Here is a 20,939-nt window from a genome sequence, read left to right on the forward strand (position 1 = left end):
ATTCCTTATAACACCACTTGTTTTGTTTTTTTTCAATGAAACTAAACTTTAGATGAGTGTGTGTTCACATAATCACAGAAACGACTGTTACTGTAGCAGGAATATATGATCATACAGTAAATCTGATCATGGGTATATGTATTCACATATATAGATAAAATAGACAGAAAAGTCACCATGAAATCAAAATTGACATTCTTTTTATAATGGAATATTGCAGCATTTATTATAAATGATTTATCTGTGCACATCATTTAAAAAAAAATAAAAAATCACATGGCCACATAATCTTTAATCAAAATAACACCTGCAGGGACATTTCTTCTCTTCTGTCACTTATATGTGATTACAGCAATAGCAAACCACAACCATCAAGTCCCTCCCTACATTTTTTCCTTTTTTGAGAAGCCATTTCACCTGGATATATGTCATAATATGGAAGAAAAGACAACAGCAACTTTCATTGCATGCTGACTTTACTGTAAAAGATATCAAATTAAATGTAAAAGCAATTTAATGATATACTGAAAAACGCCTAGAATGTCAAGAATGAATGATGAAAAATTAACGGTTTTAGAGTAACCAAACTGTGAATTTTAACGCCAATTCACGCCGCACAGACAGACGCCAACAAACACAGACAATCAAGCTGGCCGTTGAATTTATAATTTTGTGAAATATAACTCATGTTCACACTTCCACTGACAAACTTTGAGTCAGAATGTCTTTACGTGTCATTTTTCGCTATATATACAAATAGATATACAAAACGAAAGAGGTTGTGGGTGATAAAGGGGCGGGAGGGGGCCCAAATCTCCGGGAGGGGGCCCCGCGATCGCATTCCCCGTGGTTCTAATCGTGATCGCATTCTGTTTCCCCCCGCGGTAGTAATTGCAATCGCGTTCCGGGGAGAAATTGTGGTGGGTTTGGGGGGTTGTGGTCCCCCTCGGGAGAAAGAGTGGGGGCCCCCCAAGCCCGTGGGGCCCCACGCAATTGTGTGCTTTGCATGGTGGGTAAACACGATAATGGGGTGAAGCCGTGGTTGCTGCAAAGGGAAACACGGGTGCGTAGTTGAATTTATCCAGAGAACTGCAGTTGATCTGGACAAACTGTTTCATTAAAGATTAAATATACCAGGTTTGATATTTGTTCACTGTTTATGACAAAATTTGGTTGCTGCGACAGAAATTTCTTAATTTATGTCAGGAGTAGAAAATAATCAATTGGTAACTTAAATTTTTTTCAAAACGCATTCATATTCAGTCATGTCTGCTGTGGTTTATTTGTTGCATTAACAGTGTCCTGGCTTTTAGTGCGAAAGTGCGCATACTTGGAGAAATATTGATATATTTACATAAGCTAGTTTAATATTTATTAGACAGAATTATCATTTCTATTCATTTATGACCAGTGGCGGCTTCTTGCGCTGTCTGTTTGTGTTTTCACTTACCAGAGAAATGTTTCAACGCATGAAACATGAAGCTAATAAACACACCATTAAGGTTTTCATGAGGTTTCATTATATATTTCATGAGGTTTCATTATATATTTAATATATATATTTATATATCTATTTATTTAAAATTATTATATATTTATAAGAGATAAGAGATTTTTCCTTGTTGTTAAAGTAACAATTCATTATCATTGTTGCTAAGCATGGTTGAAATATCAGTCTCTAAGAAACAGTGCCAGGTAACCCTGTTCCCACCTAAAACCATGTGTATACTCAGGCACTCAGTAATGACAGCTATGTAACCTGGCACATTAATGACTAATATCAGCATACTCTCTCGTTTTTATTCTCTTCTCTCCCCCACACACTCACCATACTAATCACCTTAGCAGCAAGTCTCTCATTAGCGCTGGCTGTCTCTGGCCCTTTCCAGGACCCTGTCAGTATTTTATTAGTCCAGATCTCTGCTTGTAGCTGGCAGGTAGCTAATTGACGTGAAAGAGGCCAAAGTGCCAGAAAATCATTAGGACTTAATTAATAATGCAGCAAGGTCTACCATCGGAGCTTGTCTTCTGCTTAGCAACGGAACCACCGTGCAAACAAAAATGAACTGTGAATGAGAGAATTATGAGGGCGGAGGAACTCTGGAACATAAGTTGCAAGACCTTTGGAACTGGTAGCAAGTCACTTTTATTCCCAAAACTTACTTTACAAGTACAAGAATGAAAACTTTTCTAGCTTTGCAAATTCAATTTTGTGTGTTGTTGCATTTCAAAATGTCAGACCGCAGTTTATAACGCAAAGCAAATATGCATTGCATTTTGTACACTGCCACAAGAGGCACTATAACAGACACTAGAGCAAATGTTTTTCTTCTATGGTTAGTTTTATTTTAAAAAGTTAGCATGTTTATAGCTAGCTATCTAAATAAAACGCATCTGGTTTATTATCACAGGCATTTGAAGGTAATTCTGAGGTTTGTTACCACCACTGCAACGTAAAAGTATCTTCAGATTGACTATGGGTGTGTTTTTTGCACACTACCATAAAGTCTCTGGCCAAATTGAGACTAAAATAAAAAAGAAAATGGAGGAAAGACAGAAAATGTTTAGTTGTGCAGTTTTGACGGCAAGTTCATTACAAGTCTGGTCTTGTTGAGGTTCTCAAGTACATCAATCTTTCAGGTAGGAAACCCTGTCAGGGATGTAGATGTAATTTCTTGACTTAGAGCAGTTGTCAGGGAAATGGATGGTAGTTTGGCTGAACCTCTGACATCTAAGCATTGTGTACAGTAATGCTAATTTCAATCTTTGAGTTTGAAGAAATTCATGTGAATATCTGTCTGATATAATCATCATTGGATATAACAATGATGCTGTCTGAAAAGTGACATTGAGGGAGATATTTGGATAAGTGTTGATTTGTTTACATAAGACGCAGAACCGAAAAGTTCCTGAGGTAAATTACTCATTATTTAGCTAACACATAATTTAGCAAAGTCCATTTAGTTAATGTCTTTTATAAAAAGTAACTTGAAGTAGAAGAACACTTTTCCTGAACTCTTAAAAATTCTGTCATCATTTACTCACTCTCAAGTTGTTCCAAACCTGTATGAATTTCTTTCTTCTGCTGAACATAAAAGAAGATATTTTGAAGAATATGGGTAACCAAATAGTTGATGGGCTCCATTGACTTCCATAGTATGGAAAAAAATATTATGAAAATCAATGGTACGCATAGGCGTAATTTGCGGGTGGGAAACTTTTTGCCAGGGTTGATATTGACCACTTTTTTTAAATGTCTCGCACGGATATACCTAATGCAAATGAAACATATCCAGTTGATGTTCGTTTGTGTTAAATAAGAGGCAATCTGGCACTAGAATGTGTTGTTTTTGAAATCATGCTGAGTGTTCGTTGCCAATGTTAATGGCGGAACGTTCTCTTTTGGCTTGTGTACAGTCTTCATGAGCACTTCAAACTATCTATTAGTGCCGTTGCAGAGACTCTATTCTTTTCGGTGAAATCACAAAACAAAACGCGCACAAATGTGTCCTTGCTCTTGATATACAATCATTGTTGAACATCTTTAATTTTAATGAGAAAAAAAGAAAGAAAAGAAAAAACTGTACAAGAGCGGATTTGAACCCAGAACCTATCGCACGCCTAACAAAAGTTCAACCACCAGACCATTAGGGAACACAACTAGTAACTACGGAGATATATTCATTCACTGACATGAAGAATCTCGGCACTAACAATATATTGTATTAGTATGAATGAAACTATCACATTAAACATGAGTTCTATGTCGATACATTAAACTCATTGTACTACTGAAATTGATTTCTGGACATTATAATGCTTTTTTTCTACAATTGTTATTGTACATATCTGATAGCATTGTATTAGCATTAACCATTAGCTGCCACCTCAAACAACAGGTCAACATGATTAAAATGTACAAATATTTATATGAAGTCTAGAGTAAATTCTTTTAATGGGGTTGGGGGAACTTACAATATTCATGAGGGTCAGGAGGTACTTCTGGATGTGCTCTCTGCCATGAAACATCACCACAGAGCAGTCCACCCCCAACAGAACCTCGATGTTAAAGATCTCATCCTCATATGTCTCTCTGCGTGCTCGTGTATTGCTCTTGATTTTCTTCTTAACACGGTGGGGTAAATACTCCAGTCCAGCCAGACCACCCAAAGGGGAACCTGTAAAAAATGCACACAAATTATTCAAGAGTACAATTTAAAGAGGATAAATCATGGGGAATAAATATTTCCCCTGGTCTTTTGATTACAATAAAAACATATGGTAACTTTCAGAACCAGAAGTGGAGCACAGAGGGAAAAAAGTTCATGTAATATTTCCAGACACTTAATTGCATGTATTATAATATAATTTATATTAAATGCAATTAGTTGCACTTCTTTAATTAGTTGAATTTGTTAAAAGAGTTTGTTTTTGATCCACTTAAGTAGGATTTAAGTACATCTTTATATGTTATTTCATAATTATTTCTATTGTCTTTGAAAAATTGTGAAACTGTTCCACCAAATGTATTGACAAGCATTTATGGTAACTAAAGCACTGTATATTAACATTTAAAATATATTACATTTATAATATACTAACTTAAATGTAATATTGAAAAAAAACAAGCACTTTACATGTTCTTTATATGTTAGTCAACACATTAACATAAGTGTACTTCTTTAAAAGCATGACAAAAAATTAAAACAATCATTTAAAATGTACTGCAAGGTAAGACTTGACATTATTACAAAGTTCATTTATATGTGTTAAGAAACAGTCATTAAAGTGTACTCTCTTTAAGATACTCTTCAGTGGCCTTTTATTTCATTAACATTATATTATCTGCAAGTACAGATTTGTAAAAGTATGCTTATATGATCTGAAGTACACTACAAGTGTACATTCAATATAAGTAAATGCACTTCTTTTTACACAATGGATGACATTAAATATAACATTGAAATATAACATGAATAAGGCCAATTTAAAGATATAGTTCACCCAAAAATAAAAATTATCCTATAATTTACTCACCCTCAAGCCATCCTATGTGTATATGACTTTCTTCTTTCAGCTGAACATAATCGGAGTTATATTAAATAATATCATGGCTCTTCTCAGCTTTGTAATGGCATTGAATAGCATTTTGAATAGCATTTGAATCCAAAAAGGGTATCTATCCATCATAAAAGTAATTCATACGACTCCAGTGGGTTAATAAATGCCTTCTCAAGTGAAGCGATGTAAGAAAAAATATCCATATTTAAAACTTTATAAACTACAATCACTGGTTTCCGGCAATGTTTGTTTGTGTGTTCACGAGAGAGTAGAGTTCAGGAGGAAGGGTGACTTCTGACCTGACATATAAAAATATCTCGGGATACTTACGTAGCGATGAAGCAATGGGAAACACCCTCGGGTGGTGCTGATTGTCTGCACCCATATAGAATCATGGCAATTTATTGGCTGATGGCGCGGGCGCCGCCTCAGCAGTGTCTTGTTCCCTATTCAGAGAACATGGGTTACTTAAGTAACTCGAGACGTTCTCTTTCAAAGGTTCACTCAACACTGCATAGCGATGACATAATGAGAACAATATACTACACACAACAAGCTAAGCGCTGCCAGATCTGACCCAAATAACTTTTCTTTCTCTTATTATCCATACCTCATAAGCCAGAAAAAAAAATCACATCTCTCAGTCAATGAGAAATCATGTGCTTAGAGGTGTCAAGCCCTCTGGCCAAAGCGGTCCACATATGCTTTTAAAGCCCCAACAGGGCAAAGCAAATGAAGCCTCTCCTCCTCTGTGGAGGCAAAGGGAGGACGAGGGAAAGAATGAAGTATGACCACTTGAGAGTGAAATGATGTGGACAAAACTTTAGGGAGATAACCAGGCCTGGGCCACAGAAAAACACTTCCCAAGACCCGGGGCAAACTCAATGCAAGGCCAACTCACAGAGAGACCCTGCAGATCCCCCACATGCTTGAGAGAAGCCAACGCTATCAAAAACACCACCCTGAGGGTCAGAATTAGATTGGGAGTTGAGGGGCGGCTCCCAGAAGCCATTAGCAATCACCCCTGATGGGCCACATCCATAGCCTCCAAATCTCGGGTTGAGGATGCCAAATCCTGCCCTGGAGCTGAGACAACAGATCTCTCTTGATTAGAATTTTCCACGGGGACCCTTCAACTAGGGAGCTCAGCTCGGAAAACCATGCCTGGGATGGCCAGAATGGGGCTACCAACAGGAGGCAAATCCCACACTCCCTCACTCTGCAAAAGACCGTGGGGATTAACTTGACCAGAGGAAATGCATATAGCCTCAAATCCAGCCATGGGTGAGCAAAGACATCTATCCCCAGAGGTGCCGGATGAGTTTATGTATTGACTGGAAATCTGCTGCGAGGTTCAAGGCACCTGGGACAAAAGGAACCTGTCTTGAGCTCACAGGAGAAAGTGGCGCATGCCTGTTCAGGGTGCGTGACCCCCTGCACGCACCCCCCCTGGAGGTTTATGTGGGACACCACTGCCATGTTGTCTGTCCTGACAATAACATGACAGCCTGTCAGGGTCGGAAGGAAGTGATGCAGAGCCAGAAAGATGGTGCTGTCCAAACACCGCAAGCTGGTCTGCCCTCGAAGACCACACCCCAACCAGTCAGGGAGGCATCTGTCGAGATGACTTGACAGCAGCAAACCACACCCATCCTAACCCCTTGTAACAAAAAGAGAGCGTCTTTCCACCTACAGAGAGCACAAAGGCAACTCTGCAATACTCTCAACAGATGGAAAGGTGGCCAAGAAAGACAAATGCCTCTGAGTTTCATCCACCACAGTAGCGGCCACATGTGAAGCAGACCCAAAGTGAGCACAGGAGAGGCTGCTGCCATGAGACCCAGAAGTCTGCAACATGTGACCACTGTGACATGATGGCTGAGTCTGAAGTGGGCAAAGCATGCACAGAGACTGGAAAATCAAGCAGGGGCCGAGCGGGCCTGCATCTAGAGAGAATCGAGCTGGACATTCAAGAAAATGGTTCGCTGAGACAATGTTAAAGGGTTAGTTCACCCAAAAATGAAATTTTTGTCATTAATTACTCACCCTGATGTCATTCCACACCCATAATACTGAATTGGCATTCTGACATAGAACCTGGAAGCGCTAGACGTAAACAGTGTAGCAGTAAGGCAGGGGAGAGAAGATATTGTTTAATAAAGTCATTATTTTAGTTTTGTTCCTGTGACACCACACCAACACTCTGGATTGAGCCAGAATGAGCCAATCGTCTAGGTAATTTAGTACATGGATGCCCTGGAGGAGCCTCAATGGGGCCAGAGCTGCATCCATGCACTTGGAAAACATCCGCACAGCCAAAGCCAGACCAAATGGAAGAACCACGTATTGGTACGCCCTGTGCCATGGAATGACCTGGATGTGGAAACAGGCATTCTTTGAAATGATGAAGCAGTGGCTGAAAAAGCCACAGTTTAAGTCTGAAGGAGGAACCACCTCTATCACTTACTTTAGGAGGAGCGACATCACTTCCTACTAACAGAAGCCTCTGGGGCGCTGTTTGTCACAGTGGGATGAACCCTGTCAAAGCAAGGAGGGTTGTGATGGAACTGGAGAATGTATCCTAATTGGATTGTGTGGATCCCAGCTCGACACACCTGGGAGAAGCCTTCAAGCTGCCAGTGTTGAGACAGAGGTAGCATAAGAATGGGTCCTAGCAGGAGCTCGGTCACCAGACTTTCTATATAAAGAAATAGTGGGCACAAAGCCAAAGGTACCGGAGGAAGGCCTGAGGTGTCCTCTGACAATGAAGACTGGCACAAGAAGGGTTTTTTCCCCCTGTGGGATCTGGCGTAGGGGCTGGAGCACCTGACGCGGGGAGAAAGCTGGATGTGTCTCCCATCATGAGTGAAGCAGTTTGAGCGAGAATAGGTATTGAGGGGAGATAGCCCGAAGCGTCTCCATCCTTTCTGTTAATGTTGCTGGTAACCTAACTCTGTATCCCGAAACGCACATGCTGGTGGGTATAACCGATCTAAGCTTGGAGAGCATCTCAAGGGGGAACAGATATGCTTTAGCTCTCTGTTTCCTGACCCAAAGATCAGGAGCGACCCAGCGGCGCAGAAGCAGCAGATTTATCTGCTTGACTGCATAAGGGCAATGTGCTTACGAGGGCACTGGTGAGGCATGGGATGGCCACAAGCTCTCCAAACCATGCAAGGTGGGGGATGTCTTTCCTGCATGCAATGCGGTGCCTGGGCGTTGAGGCAGGAGTGGGAGGTACAAGGGCCTTCCTAGGCATGAACTGCTAACGGCGGCAGACTGTGTCTTAGCAGTACGGAATTTTTATCGACCACTGAGTTGACCGCTTCCCCAAACAAATCTGATTGGAAGATAGGGGCGTCCAGTAGGAAAATTTTCTCCATTTCATGAATTTCTGTGAGATTTAACCAAAGATATCGTTTGACAGCCACCAAACCTGCCATTGTGTGCCCAAACGTGCGTGCAGTCTGTTTAGTTGCATGTAGCGCCAGGTCAGTAGCTCTGCAGAGCTCTATGACTGACTCCGGTGTCAGGCCCCCGCCTTCGTCCATTTTCTTAAGGACATCCGCTTGGTAGGCCTGAAGAATGGCCATGGTATGAAGCGCCATACCTGCCTAACCAGCCACTATGTAGGATTTTCCCACGAGGGTATAAGTGGTCCTGCAAGGCTTAGAAGGAAGAAGAGGGCAGGATGGAGCGGAAGAAGGTAAAAGGTGAAAAAAACAGTGGAAGTATGTTTCTCATTTTATTCGGTACATTCTCTCTCGTCACCAAGTACATGGCACAAACACTATCTCAACTCAAAGAGCTTTCAAAGAGCTCTAATTTCGGTTGCTGAAGCACAAAAATTAAAACATCCAGTGAAATAGCTTAACTAGCATGGGCCAGATAAACCGCTTCTAAAGAAGAAGAAATTTTATACGGGTAATATATAATATATAATATATAATTTATACGTATATAATATATACGGGTTCAGACAATCATCACCGCCCGAGGGCATTTTCCATGCGTCATCGCAACGCAGTGTTGAGTGAACTTATGATAGAGAACTCAAGCTCCTCTTCTCTTTATCGAAAACCTCTGACATTTTTCTTTAAAACTTCTCATTTTAGACTTCTAATTCATGACTAGCATTTTGTTGTGCTCTATTCTTTGCACTTCCGCATTCGTCAATTCTCACCTGAGCTACGTCATATGTGAGGTCAGAGGTCACCCTTCCCCTGGAACGCGGCTCTCTTGTGAATACGCATACTGCTGTTGCCAGAAGCTAGTGAATAAAGTTTATACAAATATGGATTTTTTTCTTACAAAAAATCCATTGCTTCGCTTCAGAGGGCATTTGTTAACCCACGGGAGTCGTATGGGTTACTTTAATGATGGATGGATGTGCTTTTTGGAGCTTCAAAAACTTGGAAAAGTCAGGATATTATAACTCCAATTGTGTTCGGCTGAAAGAAGAAAGTCACATACGCCTAGTTTGAGGGTGAATAAATATGTAAAATGTAAATAATTTTTGGGTGAATTATTCCTTTAAATGTGCCATGGATACTAATCTGCCTATTGTATATTGTTCAGACTGTAGATTAAGATATTTATCCAGCCCATTACTGAATATGGAAATAGTTGTACAATGATAAACTAACAAAAATGTGGAAAAACAGTGGAAGTATGTTTCTCATTTCATTCGGTACATTCTCTCACTTGTCACCTAATACACAGCACAAACACTCTCTCAACTCAAAGAGGTTTCATGTTCAGATTGGGTGCCACTGAGGCATGTCTCTCAGGCTCTGCCTGTGCCAAAACTGCTCAAGCGAGGGACAGCGTGAGGTGAGAGAGAACTAAAACCAATGACAGGCAGAAAAAGATTACTGTACCAATTCAGTGATATATTGACTTTGACTTCCCTTTGAAAATAATCACTGTGCTGTACCAAAAATTATCTTATTTATTTATATAAATATCATGTCCAAAACATGTTGCTTTTTTGTAAGTCATTGCTAGGTGCTAAGTAACTTCTGTCTATGAAGACAGAGAAATCTGATGTTTCTTCCCAAGGTGATAAACCTTATGACTACAAATTTTTATATGCCATTTGATGTTCCAATTTAATTTGTAATGAGATAATCCTGAAGGAGCAATTCACCAATCAGAGAAGTCGCTGTTACTATGGAAACCAGAATCTCAGCAAAATAGCTCAGAAGTGACCGCCCACTCCCATCAAGCGCAGTGAATGACATAATCGGTTCTCCCAACACTGACAAACAACTTGTATATATTTGAATATTTTGCAAAACAACTTCAAATGTATGGTATTTTATACTATATTCAATAACTTAAAGTTTTATGCTATGTGCAATTGTGTTGTGTTAATCCACAAAAATGTCCAACCTTTTTGGGTGGAAACAAATAGAAACAAGAAACATTTTTTTTTTTTTCCTGTGGATCAGCGATTCGGGATTTCAAGATCAATGTTCCAAGAATTGCTAATGTGCAGTCTAATTAGACTCTGTACTCCATTTGTGCATCGTGTAATTCAAACAAATGCTCTTCTTTAGTTCCTTTCGGATTTTATTTCCCTTAGTTTAGCACTTTTAGGGTAATTATGTAAATACAGATCAGAATGTTTCGGAAGAGGCAAAGCATTGTCTGTACATCATCTGATAAACTTCTTGTTTATGTTTAATAATAAAATAAAATTTGATAAACATATGGCTTATTTTTAAACAAGCAACACCCTGATATATTAGCCAAATGGGAAGTCAAACAAATGCACCACAAAAATCAGTAATGTTTACAGCCAAAACATCAACAATCATTTATTTGTGCAAATGTAGACAAAAATAAATTAGCAGAAACAATAAGTGTAAAAAAAAATTCTAAATAAACTAAAATTTAGATCAAGATCTCCCATCTGACAATGTTTATTATCTTGTTTGACATAACAAATTACCAAAAAATGGGTCAGCTTTGTTCGTGCAATAGACATCTGCTTTACTATTTCCAAATCATCACGGTATGTATTTAAAAGCACACTACACTAGAAATAAACTAAAGAGGTAAACCAAAGCTGGTCCATGTCACTCAAACTGGAGTTTTCTGCATGGAGTCAGATTAGACTTTGGAAAACGGGTGACCTGTAAATGTGCTGGAACGACACCAAGGATAGAGGCAATTACCAGGACATCCACACAAAAGGCCAATGTCATGGAAAAGGTTAAGTATTGGCTTAGAATAAAAATTATTTTCAAATGAGAATAGCACTGACCATGGGTTGCTGTAACTAAAAGCAGCATCTATACCGCAGTACAAATAGGCAAATGCTTAAGATTCTATGATTGGATCATTATTGCAGTGATTATTATGTTTCTAGCATGTTATATGTTTGGCAACAGTTCTTCTAACCCTAATTAATGGAGTGTGTAGCTTTTCATTTCTTAAACAACCATGTTGGAAAACACATCATGGCCATATTCCAGGATGACAATGACAAGATTCATCAGGCTCAAACTGTGAAAGAATGGTCGGGAGGGAGCATGAAGAATCATTTTCAAATGTCCAGACGTTAAATTCATTGAAAGTTTTTGGGATGTGCTTGAGTAGACTTTACAGAGTGCCCACCTCTTGCATTGTCAATACAAGATTGTGACCAAAAACTGATGCACCTCTTGATGGAAATAACATCACAACATTTATTTAACACTGTATTTTTTTTCTTCTCCATACTATGGAAGTCAATGGGGTCCATCAACTGTGTGGTTATCAACATTCTTCAAAATATCTTCTTTTGTGTTCAGCAGAAAAAAGGTTGAAGGAGAGTAAATGATGACAGAATTTTCATTTTTGGGTGAAATGTCCCTTTGGTAAAACTATGAGGTGACTGTAAAGTCAGCATCATTACTCTATACTATCATTGTTACAGTCAAGCGAGTATCACAATGTCAGCTGACACCCAGTTGAATCCCACAGTCATCGTATTTCAAGGGTAACAGCCTTCAATGTGCCACTGCGTTCTTTTGCTATTGGCTAAAAATAGAAAGCTACAAACAAGCATCTTATATTCTGGTTGCCATTCTGAGAGACCGCGTCTGCTCCTAGTTATCCCCTGACCTGAAGTCATTGGCGTTTCAACTGTAGCTGGGGTTTCCAATGCCGGTCTGCAAGGAACGATGCTGATGTACAGAATATTGATGAAGGCCAGGAAGTCAGTAACTGTTGCCAATTATCATAATTCCTCAAATCAATGAGCGCTGGGCTTGTCAGTTCTGACATATCAGGGTTATTTGTATTCAGGAAACGGGAGCATCACGAAAAACTGCAAGGATAAAATGAAGACCGAATCTTTTAGAAGCTTTCAAGTAGAACCTTTGCTTTGAAAATGAAATCAAAGTCATTCGGATCTGTTAACAACTGGAGAAATCCTCTTTGAATATGGCAGTGGAAGCTCTTTCGACATGTTTTTTTGAACAAACGTACCTCAGAGACACTGTTTCGTTTCTAAATTTCTGATGGTAAAGTTCATTTTGAATCAAATTAGACATGATTATTGCAAAACACATTGCAAAGCTAAACAAATTTCCATGAAAAACAAATGTACAACTTGGTTTTTAAATCAATGCTGGCAGATGTGACTGGAAAAATAGGTGGAAAAAATATGTGCTAAGTCAAATTAAATAAAACTGTAAGATACAGAACTTGAAATGTACAACAAACAGGTGATGCAAGGAAAGTTCCTTAAACTTCAGTCTGCACTGATTTCAACAAAAACAAGAACAATGAGACATTGATGTTAAACCTGAAATGTGTTTAATGTGGACAAAATAAAGACTTGGTTATGAATGTTGCTCAAATTTTGTTTGTTTATGAATATACCATCTTGTTTAGATTGAACAAGATTGAAAAACTATGTTGCTTGCAGGATGAATGAAGGTCCATCTGCTTAGACAAACAAGAGCATCCTCAATGAAGGAGTGACTCAGCACAGAGGAATATGAGAACCCCCCCCCCCCCCCACACACACACATTGGGTTTTCACGTTTTATGGGGACTTTCCATAGACATAATGATTTATATACTGTACAAACTGTATATTCTATCCCCTACCCCGACCCCTAAACCTACCAATCACAGAAAACTTTCTGCATTTTTACATTTTGCATGTCACCTAACTTTTTCTGCAGCAGTTTCAGCTATAAAGAAGCGATATTGCCATCTAAGGGGATTGAAGGTACTATATCTTGTGTGTTTTGCCCTTACTCGCCCAAACTTGTCAACAAGGCTACTTTATATGAATGCGAGTGCATTAGTAGATAGTTGCTGAATCGCAGGTGTTTGGTTTATGAGATGAGGTCATGACTGCAGCCGCCGATGAGACCGAAACCAGCACATCCCGTGCAAATAGACTTTGACTATTTAATTTTACTTAACATTATTTTATGAAGGATATTGGTTTACTTGTGGCCTTTTTGTGCAGTTGAGCTTTACTGAGACTTGAGAGTTGGTAGATGTTTAAGAGGCTGTTGTGTTGACCTTGATTTATTGCAATATTGAGGTGTTCAGTTTTATTCTGATTTTACAAAATAAACAACAGTTTTCAGCAGATTTCTCATCTTACAAATCAACTGTTTCTTATTTTCACTGGGGACTAGTGCATCTTTGAGCCTACATTCAGTACGAGTGAAATGCTTAAAGGATTAGTTCACTTTCAAATAAAATTTGGTGTTTCCACCAAAACCGCACTTCCGTATTCTTCAAAAAGCTTATGCTGTATGTCCTACACCTTCCCTATTCTACTTACGGAACGAACGCAGCGCCAGTTCCATTTTTTCCGTAAGTAGAATAGGGAAGGCGTAGGACATACAGCATAAGCTTTTTGAAGAATACAAAAGTGCGGTTTTGGTGGAACCACTTGGAAGGCGATCATTTGTTTATATAAAGCATATGCCTTTAAAAAATTTTTTGAAAGTGACCGATCTTTTCGCTAGATAAGACCCTTATTCCTCGTCTGGTATTGTTTAAAGCCCTTTGAAGTTGCAATGAAACTTTCTTTTCGACTGTAGAAAGAAGGACATGGGCATCTTGGATGACATGGGGGTGAGTAAATTATCAGGAACATTTTATTTGAAAGTGAACTAATCCTTTAAGTACTGTTAAAATCAGGAATTCTAAGACTTTTACTCAAGTCGCACTGGAATTGGTGACTTGTAACTTGTAATGGAGTCATTTTAGCTGTAAGGTGTCTGTACTTTTACTCAAGTATGGTTTTCATGTACTATTTACACCTCTGTTATTTTTTTATGTGATAAACATCTTTTCTGCAGATCTCTAAACACCCCCATAAGACCCACAATTTCAATACTGATCTTTTTTTTTATTTTCTTATCTCTGACCCCATGAATTTTAGCAACGATCCTGAGTCACATGACTTCAGTTGCACTTATTTTATACATAGTGACAAACAGAGGTGTAAAGAGTACCTGAAAACCATACTTGAGTAAAAGTACAGATACCTTACAGCTAAAATGACTCCATTACAAGTTACAAGTCACCAGTTCCAATACAACTTGAATAAAAGTCTTAGAGTATCTGGTTTTAACAGTACTTAAAGGTGCCCTCGAATGAAACATTGAATTTATCTTGGCATAGTTAAATAACAGGAGTTCAGTACATGGAAATGACATACAGTGAGTCTCAAACTCCATTGTTTACTCCTTCTTATATAAATCTCATTTGTTTAAAAGACCTCCGAAGAACAGGCGAATCTCAACATAACACTGATTGTTACGTAACAGTTGGGGTGTACGCCCCCAATATTTGCATATGCCAGCCCATGTTCCCAACATTATGAAAGGCATTAGACAAGGGCAGCCAGTATTAACGTCTGGATGTGCACAGCCGAATCATCAGACTAGGTAAGCAAGCAAGAACAATAGCGAAAAATGGCAGATGGAGCAATAATAACTGACATGATCCATGATATCATGATATTTTTAGTGATATTTGTAAATTGTCTTTCTAAATGTTTCGTTAGCATGTTGCTAATGTACTGTTAAATGTGGTTAAAGTTACCATCGTTTCTTACTGTATTCACGGAGACAAGAGAGCTGTCGCTATTTTCATTTTTAAACACTTGCAGTCTGTATAATTCATAAACACAACTTCATTCTTTATAAATCTCTTCAACAGTGTAGCATTAGCCATTAGCCATGGAGCACAGCCTCAAATTCATTCAGAATCAAATGTAAACAATATAACAGTATACAATACTCACATAATCCGACGCATGCATGCCGCATGCATGACGAACACTTTGTAAAGATCCATTTGAGGGTTATATTAGCTGTGTAAACTTTGTTTAGGCACTGTTTAAGGCAAGCGCGAGCTCCGTGGGCGGAGAGCATGAGATTTAAAGGGGCTGCACAGCATAAATCGGCTCATATTTAATGATGCCCCAAAATAGGCAGTTAAAAAAATTAATTAAAAAAAATCTATGGGGTATTTTGAGCTGAAACTTCACAGACACATTCAGGGGACACCTTAGACTTATATTATCTTGTAAAAAACGTTCGATGGTACCTTTAAGTATTTTACTCGTGCTGATTGTAGGCTCAAAGATGCACTAGTCCTCAAAACCTAAGAGACATGCCAGTGAAAATAAGAAACAATTGATTTGTAAGATGAGAAATCATGTTTATTTTGTAAACAACACCTCATAATTGCAATAAATCAAGGCTGGCACAAAAGCCTCTTAAATGTCTACAAAATCTCAAGTCTCAGTTAAGCTCAAGTTCTAAAAAGTGCACAAGTAAACCAATATCCTTCAAAAAAGGTCTTGTCAATATATAAAATAAATTAAAATAAAATAATTTTAAGTAAAAATAAAATAAAAATAAGTAAAATTTTGTTGACAAGTTTGGGTAAAGGCAATATATTGTACCTTCAATGCCCTGTAGAAGGTTACATTGTTTCTTTATAGCAGAAATAAACTGCTGCAGAAAAAGTTAGGTGACATGCTAAATGTAATGTGTAATTGCATTAATCATCACAAATATACTGGAGTAAAAAGTACATTTACTTGTTCAAAAATGTAGTCAAGTAGAGAGTAAAAGTTGCTAATATCTTTGATACTCAGTAACACTAAAAAGTAGCCAAAAAGATACTTAAGTACAGTAACTAATTACATTTACTCAAATACTTTACACCACAGGAGACAAAATACAAAAGAAATTCCTCTTTCTACAATCTGTGTCCCAAAGTATCTGCATCCTAATGTAACTGTATGTATGTCAAAGTGAAACTAAAGTGAAACATTGGAGATTATCTTCACTTAAGATCTGATCACATTAGCGAAATTTTGTGGGCAAAATAGGGCCATTTTCTATTGTGAATAGTGTAGAAATGTATAAAGCACAGCTCACACAGAAGTTAATTTCAAACCAAGCAGCTTTGTTAAACCATGTAACCAACTTGAACCTACTATGAAATCTGCCTGGGAAAATCTTTCAGATTAAACCAATCACATGGATTCCTATATGATCAGATTTTGTTGGACAATGGTAAATGTGACCGCACTCTTTACCCTCTTACTCTCGCAGCCAGAAAGAACAAAAACTGAGTCATTGGCATAAAGTAAACACCGAATACACCATTTAGTGTGCTACTTTTCTGGATGATTACCCTGCCGAAAAGATCATATTAGAACACAATTTCCCTACTTGTCCCAGCTGGTTTGTTATAGTAAGTTCTGAATTAGTGCTGGTCTAGCTGGTGGACCAACATGGATTTCAGGTGAAATTGGTTGACCATTTACATCAACAAACCAACATCCAAAACATATGCTATTTTCAACAACATAGTCAACTTAAAATGACTAGTTGTGCAAGCACACAAGTAAATTAATCTGAATAGGATGTCTCTCCAATGACTTTTATTATTATTATTACTAACCTCGATTTTACCATCATCTCTCAGGAGTAGTTATTTTTTTCCCTCGGCAATCAATCTTAAAACTAGATTGTCAAATTAGTTTTCAAATTAACCCTGTAATCTGTTAGTTAATGTCTTATTCACATAAGCACCATTAGTTATCAGAGCATTGGTGAGTTAGCTCATCTCACAAGCTGGAATTTCAAGGCACAGAAAGATCAATCTTCATTAGCTCTCCACTCTCTTTCTTAAGACATTGTCATTTTTTGCACTGCAGCAAAGGTGGCCCAGCACAAATGGAGATATTTGCAGCACTCGAGTTAGCCGGTGCTCCTCCTTAATGTAAGACCAAGCCAACAGCTATTAGTCAATGGAACAACCGGAATGTTTTTGTTTCAGGGATGGGAAAAAATGTTAAATGAAAAACACATGCTGTCACACATTTCCATGTACACACACATACAGCCACACGTACAAACCTATATGATCTCTGATGGCTAGTTAGAGGCATTATGGCACATTTGGCATGCTGCGGGTTGAAATGTGTGGGCTGAAATGTCGGGGTGACTGAGGTGAAGAGAAACTGACGAAAGTGCAGAAATGACACTCTTCTCAAATGCAAGTGACAAGTTGGGGGGGTGGTTAGAGCAAGAGAAGGCTCACATTTGTCCACCTTTATATGTAAGGTCATCTCCAATTATATTTGTTATGAGACCTATTGCTTTCAATAGACAGATTTGCATCCACATACTTAGCAAATTTGCATAAAAATCATGGATGGAAAATCAAGATATTTATAAAATAAAAATTCCAAAATATTTACACTTGCCTAAAATGTTTTCACTTGCTTGTGGTGGACAATTTTTGTTTTTATTACCACATTCCACAATTATGATGGAAAAAATCACATACTATATTCTGTAATTTGCAGAATAAACATTAATGGTGTGATGCCCAAATTTACTTTTAGCATTTAAAACAATTGATTTACAACCTGAATTCCGGAAATGTTGGGAAGTTTTTTTTTTTTTTTTTTTTTTTTTTTTTTAAATTTGAATAAAATGAAAGCTAAAAGACTTTCAAATCACATGAGCCAATATTTTATTCACAATAGAACATAGATAACATAACAAATGTTTAAACTGAGAAATGTTATGCACAAAATGAGCTTATTTCAAATTTGATGCCTGCTACAGGTCTCAAAATAGTTGGGATGGGGCCATGTTTACCATGGTGTAGAATCTCCTCTTCTTTTCAAAACAGTTTGAAGACATCTGGGCATGACATTATGAGTTTCTGGAGTTTTTGTGCTGGAATTTGGTCCCATTCTTGCCTGATATAGCTGCTGAAGAGTTCATGGCCAACTTTGTCATATTTTTCATTTAAGGATGCACCAAATGTTTTCTATAGGTGAAAGATCTGGAATCCAGGCAGGCCAATTCAGCACCCAAAGCCATGCTGTTGTAATAGCTGCAGTATGTGGTTTTGCATTGTCCTGCTGAAATACGCAAGGCCTTACCTGAAATAGACGTCGTCTGGAGGGGAGCATTTGTTGCTCTAAAACCTTTATATACCTTTCAGCATTCATAGCGCCTTCCAAAAGTGCACCCCCATACCATCAGAGATGCTGGCTTTTGAACTGAACACTGATAACACGCTGGAAGGTCTCTCTCCTCTTTAGCCCATAGGACATGGCGTCAGTGATTTCCAACAAGAATGTCAAATTTGGACTCGTCTGACCATAGAACATTTTTCCACTTTGAAACAGTCTATTTTAAATGAGCCTTGGCCCACAGGACATGACGGCGCTTCTGGACCATGTTCACATATGGCTTCCTTTTTGCATAATAGAGCTTTAGTTGGCATCTGTAGATGGCACGGCGGATTGTGTTTACCGACAGTGGTTTCTGGAAGTATTCCTGGGCCCATTTAGGAATGTCATTGACACAATCATGCCGATGAGTGATGCAGTGTCGTCTGAGGTCCCGAAGACTGCGGGCATCCAATAAAGGTCTTTGGCTTCGTCCCTTACGCACAGAGATTTCTCCAGTTTCTCTGAATATTTTGATGATGTTATGCACTGTAGATGATGAGATTTGCAAAGCCTTTGCAATTTGACATTGAGGAACATTGTTTTTAAAGTATTCCACCATCTTTTTATACACTCTTTCACAGATTGGAGAGCCTCTGCCCATCTTTACTTCTGAGAGACTCTGCCTCTCTAAGACATCCCTTTTATAGCTAATCATGTTACAGACCTAATATCAATTAACTTATGATGTTCTTACAGCTGAATCTTTTCAAAATTTCTTGCTTTTTCAGCCATTTGTTGTCCCTGTGCCAACTTTTTTGAGATCTGTAGCAGGCATCAAATTTGAAATGAGCTCATTTAGTGGACAAAAGTGTAAAATTTCTCTGTTTAAACATTTATTATGTTATCTATGTTCTATTGTGAATAAAATATTGGCTCATGTGATTTGAAAGTCTTTTAGTTTGCATTTTATTCAAATTTAAAAAAACATCCCAACATTTCCGGAATTCGGGTTGTAGATTTCTAGTGTTTTATTCTTAATTTATTAAATCAGAATAGCATAGAATGGAAATAATTATCGGCTTATTGGTATCAGACAGAATTACATCCCCAGCATCCTTAATTAAACTTGCAACTTGGATTGAAACATGCTTAATAATTAGCACGCCCTCCATTTAGTTTGAAAAACAGCTGTCCTCAAAGGGGAAACAGTCCACTTAGGAGAGAAACTCTGGCTTCACCGGTATTATTCTGATAGGTCTGTGAACAAAATGCCAAAAGCAATGTTTGTAGAGAAAGCACAAAGTATTGATGATTCAGTATTGGGAAGGCTAGCCCTCTTTCTCAGGTTACAGTAACAGGAAGTCCTTTTATGGTTGTGTAAGTGAACAGAATAAGAGCTTTCTAGAAAAAGTGCTGTCACAGCTTCTGAAGTCATATAAATGCCTGAGACTGGCAGACACTTCCAAAAAGTACAATAAATTAAGAAAATCAAACATAACCCCTTGTTAGCATGTTAGCATGTTCACCACTGTCCTGAGAACATCATTATAGAGTCAATACAGATCTATAAGGCCAAAAACTAAGTCAAGGTCAAATCTGGTCCATGGTAATTCACAAAACAACTCTCTAAAGCAGTTATCTAAACCAAATAAACTATAAAGAAATTATATAAACAGAGCAGAGGAGTTTTCCAGAATATCTGATTATGAAACCTGGGGAAAAAGCCTCTCACCCTTCTCTCCTCCCACTATTTTTTGCAGCAATTCTGAATTGTGAACACTGCACGTCTGCCAAGTAGAACTTAAAGTCTCATCAAGCTTTGCCACGTAGACACTGGCTGCCTGAGTCCAGAATGTCTCTGCTGGAATTCAATGAGAGCCGCAGCTTCTCATACGCACACACGCGTTCCAGCTGATGTCGCCAAAGACCTGCTCGCTCAAGACACGGAGATTCACTTACAGATATATTGTCCTGTTATTTTTAGTACCGGCTTGGGCATATCCGCACTTCCACAATGCAATACAACATCAAGCTTGCTGCCACATGTGTAACCTTTCCACTCAAGTTAAAGCTGAATATTGTGTTCTGATAAACAGACACACCCCTAAGGGTTATGACTGATTTATGGCTTTAATTTGATGTGTAAGGGAAAATAAAGTGTCAACTGCTGTGTTGAAACAATCATCTGAAATGTGAGAGAAAATGCTTATCGGAGTTGCTGACTTCAGTCTTTATAATGACCATGCACACTTCACTTTTAAATTATGTTTCACAATCTTAATTTTAAACAGAATTAAAAATTAACATGCTGTCAAGACAACCAGTGTGCATGCACAAAACAAAACAAACAAAAGAAAAACAAGGCAAACTTGAGGCAAACTTGAGGCTTTGGTTCAAAATAGGTTTATTCGTTTGT

The 20,939-nt window shown here is 38.2% G+C and overlaps 1 protein-coding gene across 1 annotated transcript in view; it reads right to left on the reverse strand.

Moving 5' to 3' along the window:
- The window catches only part of adamts2a (ADAM metallopeptidase with thrombospondin type 1 motif, 2a), a 98,539-nt gene that overhangs the window by 35,553 nt on the left and 42,047 nt on the right, over positions 1-20,939 (reverse strand). The window contains exon 4 of the mRNA XM_048165543.1: positions 3,976-4,178. Within this exon, the coding sequence (XP_048021500.1) occupies positions 3,976-4,178 (203 nt within the window). The remainder of the gene's footprint in view (positions 1-3,975; positions 4,179-20,939) is intronic.

The sequence above is a fragment of the Megalobrama amblycephala genome, linkage group LG18 (genome assembly GCF_018812025.1).
Source record: "Megalobrama amblycephala isolate DHTTF-2021 linkage group LG18, ASM1881202v1, whole genome shotgun sequence".
NCBI lineage: Eukaryota > Metazoa > Chordata > Actinopteri > Cypriniformes > Xenocyprididae > Megalobrama > Megalobrama amblycephala.